Raw genomic sequence first — 4,356 nt, 5'->3', positions numbered from 1 at the left:
CTTTACCTAAACGCATAGCATCAATATTGTACGATTCTAAAAGCGAGTTACGTCCTGAGCGACCATAACTGTAGTTTTGTGCGAGATTGCGTGATACTGGTGTAAGGTTTGTATATTATGGTTCAAAGTAAATCCGTCCTTGACCTTCTTCATAACGTTAAGAAATAATCTCATTGACATGCTCTTTACATGTTTTACCTCGCGGACGTTTCACTATTTCAAAACAACGTGAGACCTTATTGAACTGTCGAACTAATTTTCTGAAAAGAACAGAAGACAATTTCGAGTGGGGAGATAATTAATGTATTATGGGTTGATATCAAGGACACCTACACCAGGTGTAAAAAATGAAAAATAAATAAATTAATTAATTAATAATAATAATAAGAAGAAGAAGAAGAAGAAGAAGAAGAAGAAGAAGAAGAAGAAGAAGAAGAAGAAGATTCATCTTAACAACGCCACTACCACATTATCTCATTCATCTGTAGTGTTTCACTCGTCCTGTTTTGTTGATAAAACCTGAAACGTCCATTTTATCTGTTTTCGTATATTATATTGAAGCTTAGGTCAATTTCAAATTGTGTTATTTATTTCACAAATTGTCAATATATTGTTTTAAATACACTTTTGTACCCCATCGCCTAATAAATCTGGCATTATGTCGGAGTAGAGCAGGTGTCGAACAGTGAAGTCCGTAAGAATAAGAGCCTAAAGGCCCGTGGAGCCAAAGTTTATCCCTGTTTCTCGCGTGAAATGGACAGCAGCAATCGCTTGCTATCATTTGGATATGATAAGTAATTTGCGCTACTGGTGGACAACAGGGCAGGAGGAGGGGATGGGTGAAAAAAAAATATCACCTGGGATTGATCTCCCTTGGAGTATAAAGCGAGTGTGAAGCGAATTATTCATAATATTTTTAATTGGGACCCCAATGAAACGTGAATTTAACGTTAAAATAATCAAAAATGTGAAATTTTAATAGTTCACAGGCTGTGAAAATATATTCATTTCCGTAAATAAAACTAGAAACAGTATGAGTCTCATATTTCTTTTAAATGAAAATTCAATTTTCCGTTTCTAAACCTAGCTAGGTGCATATATTTGCAGGTCTTCTAACCGAACGCAATTAATTATGGGCTTAATTCAACATTGTTGTAATGGAATATATTTTGCGTTGGTTTGAGAGTGTTATCAGTACAACAATGGACACATAACCATTTGGGTTATCAGACCTACAAAACAGTACACGTCGAATCTTTACACTAAAATTCTTTTTCAAACTTACCTGAAATTTGATTCTCGCATTTTTGTAAAGTCCGTCCTTTGGTGTCACAAAGAAAAATATGTGTAATTCATTCTCCTTTTGCTCTTCAACACCACCATCCTTATCCACTTCCTCTCCATGGTCCAGAACGAACTCCACCTGTCCGTCATAGAGTTTGTCCGCATTTCGAAGGAGTTTGTGATACTCCTTCATCACACTGTCAGCCATCGTTGAGTTTTAGCAATAATTACAATTATTTACAAATTATACAAGAGGCGTGTAAACGTATAATATTATGTCAGTAAATGATGAAATACTTTTCAGTCAGTCACTGATGATAATTTTTTTTTTATCGCACTGCACTTGTTTCTAAACTGGAGCGAGATCCAACGTGAGGGGAAGGATTTTCACATGTTGTAAAACTTTCGTTTCTTCATTATTTTTTCACCTATTAGCTTTGTCGGGTCTCCATTCTGATGGAAATCTCAATCTGTTTGTATGATTTGTAAACGTTTGTTCCCCTCGCATGGTTAGAAGTGCCGAGATAACTAAGCTTCTATTTAAATAGCATTGCAACAGCATGAAAATGTTACTAAAAATATGACATTATTCATGTTCTAAATATAGAAATTTCAACCTTTCAACCTTGCAAACCTTTGAAAATTTTGTTTATTGTTAACCATTTGATAATCATCCTATCACCATAATGTCATTGCATGATTGTTTAATATGGTTACAATATTTAGAAATGCATAACTTTAACAACCACTGAATAAGGGGGAAACGATATCCAACCGTTATGCTTTGCTTGACAAAAACGAAACTGCTTCGCGGATCACCTGACAGCTGATCAACTCCCACACCACCTACCTCTTTACTTTTGAATCATTTATTGTGAACTTCGTGTCTTTGCAGACCATATGTTAAACCAATAATTCATATCAAATAAAGAAATAAACAAAAACAACAGAATGGGAAGGGGGGGGGGGGGGGGTTAGGAAAGAAACAGAAGCTGAAGTTATGAATTGGTTTTGCAACATAGGATTTTCATTTATTGAGTTATGTCCCTTGTCCCATTTTTTAAAACAAAAAAATTCGTCATTCTATATTATTATATTATAGGTATGTCGGGGTGAGTCAGAAAACCGATCATAAAAGCTAAAATAATTTGGAAATACGACATTTTAAAAGAGTTCATTTCACTTTCAGACATTTATATCCATTGTTATCAGTAAAATTCAACCCAATTTTTATAATTTTTTAAAACTATGAATGAAATCTGCCAAACCACGCATGATACTGATTTGTAGCGATGTGTATTGTGAAGCGAGCACTCTAACAACGGGACTATATAGAACCTTCTTCTTCTTCTTCTTCTTCTTCTTCTTCTTCTTCTTCTTCTTCTTCTTCTTCTTCTTCTTCTTCTTCTTCTTCTTCTTCTTCTTCTTCTTCTTCTTTCTTCTTCTTCTTTCTTCTTCTTCTTTCTTCTTCTTCTTCTTCTTCTTCTTCTCTTCTTCTTCTTCTTCTTCTTCTTCTTCTTCTTCTTCTTCTTCTTCTTCTTCTTCTTCTTTCTTCTTCTTTTCTTCTTCTTCTCTTCTTCTTCTTCTTCTTCTTCTTCTTCTTCTTCTTCTTCTTCTTCTTCTTCTTCTTCTTCTTCTTCTTCTTTTCTTCTTCTTCTTCTTCTTCTTCTTTTCTTCTTCTTCTTCTTCTTCTTCTTCTTCTTCTTCTTCTTCTTCTTCTTCTTCTTTCTTCTTCTTCTTCTTCTTCTTCTTCTTCTTCTTCTTCTTCTTCTCTTCTTTTCTTTCTTCTCTTCCTTCTTTCTTCTTCTTCTTCTTCTTCTTCTTCTTCTTCTTCTTTCTTCTTCTTCTTCTTCTTCTTCTTCTTCTTCTTCTTCTTCTTCTTCTTCTTCTTTCTTCTTCTTCTTCTTTCTTCTTCTTTCTTCTTCTTTCTCTTCTTCTTCTTCTTCTTCTTCTTCTTCTTTCTTCTTCTTCTTCTTCTTCTTCTTCTTCTTCTTCTTCTTCTTCTCTTTCTTCTTCTTCTCTTCTTCTTCTTTCTTCTTCTTCTTCTTCTTCTTCTTCTTCTTCTTCTTCTTCTTCTTCTTCTCTTCTTTTTCTTTTCTTCTTTCTCTTCTCTTCTTCTTCTTCTTCTTCTCTTCTCTTCTTCTTCTTCTTCTTCTTCTTCTTCTTCTTCTCTTCTTCTTCTCTTCTTCTTCTTCTTCTTCTTCTTCTTCTTCTTCTTCTTCTTCTTCTTCTTCTTCTTCTTCTTCTTCTTCTTTCTTCTTCTTCTTCTTCTTCTTCTTCTTCTTCTTCTTCTTCTTCTTTCTTCTTCTTCTTCTTCTTCTTCTTCTTCTTCTTCTTCTTCTTCTTCTTCTCTCTTCTTCTTCTTCTTCTTCTTCTTCTTCTTCTTCTTCTTCTCTTCTTCTTCTTCTTCTTCTTCTTCTTTCTTCTCTTCTTCTTCTTCTTCTTCTTCTTCTTCTTCTTCTTCTTCTTCTTCTTCTTTCTTCTTCTTCTTCTTCTTCTTCTTCTTCTTCTTCTTCTTTCTTCTTCTTCTTCTTCTTCTTCCTTCTTCTCTTCTTTCTCTCTTCTCTTCTTCTCTTCTTCTTCTTCTTCTTCTTCTTCTTTCTTCTTCTTCTTTCTTCTTCTTCTTCTTCTTCTTCTCTTCTTCCTTCTTCTTCTTCTTCTTCTTCTTCTTCTTCTCTTTTCTTCTTCTTCTTCTTCTTCTTCTTCTTCTTCTTTCTTCTTCTTTCTTCTTTCTTCTTCTTCTTCTTCTCTTCTTCTTCTTCTTCTTCTTCTTCTTCTCTCTTCTTCTTCTTTCTTCTTCTTCTTCTCTTCTCTTCTTCTTCTTCTTCTTCTTCTTCTTTCTTCTTCTTCTTCTTCTTCTTCTTCTTCTTCTTCTTCTTCTTCTTCTTCTTCTTCTTCTTCTTCTTCTTCTTCTTCTTCTTCTCTTCTTCTTCTTCTTCTTTCTTCTTCTTCTTCTTCTTCTTCTTCTTCTTCTTCTTCTTCTTCTTCTTCTTCTTCTTCTTCTTCTTCTTCTTCTTCCTTCTTCTTCTTCTTCTTCCTTCTTTCTTCTCTTCTTCTCTTCTTCTTTCTTCT

The 4,356-nt window shown here is 34.1% G+C and overlaps 1 protein-coding gene across 1 annotated transcript in view; it reads right to left on the bottom strand.

Annotated features, from left to right (window-relative positions):
• Positions 1-1,834, bottom strand: part of LOC144964795 (uncharacterized) — a 4,970-nt gene extending 3,136 nt beyond the window's left edge. The window contains exon 1 of the mRNA XM_078899424.1: positions 1,286-1,834. Coding sequence (XP_078755550.1) covers positions 1,286-1,492 — 207 coding nt within the window. The 5' untranslated portion in view covers positions 1,493-1,834. The remainder of the gene's footprint in view (positions 1-1,285) is intronic.
• Between the last annotated feature and the right edge of the window lie 2,522 nt (positions 1,835-4,356).

Source organism: Berghia stephanieae, chromosome 2 (genome assembly GCF_034508935.2).
Source record: "Berghia stephanieae isolate SIO BIC M18660-M18661 chromosome 2, UCSD_Bste_1.3, whole genome shotgun sequence".
In the NCBI taxonomy this organism is placed as follows: domain Eukaryota; kingdom Metazoa; phylum Mollusca; class Gastropoda; order Nudibranchia; family Aeolidiidae; genus Berghia; species Berghia stephanieae.
This window is presented reverse-complemented; position numbering and strand designations above follow the sequence as displayed.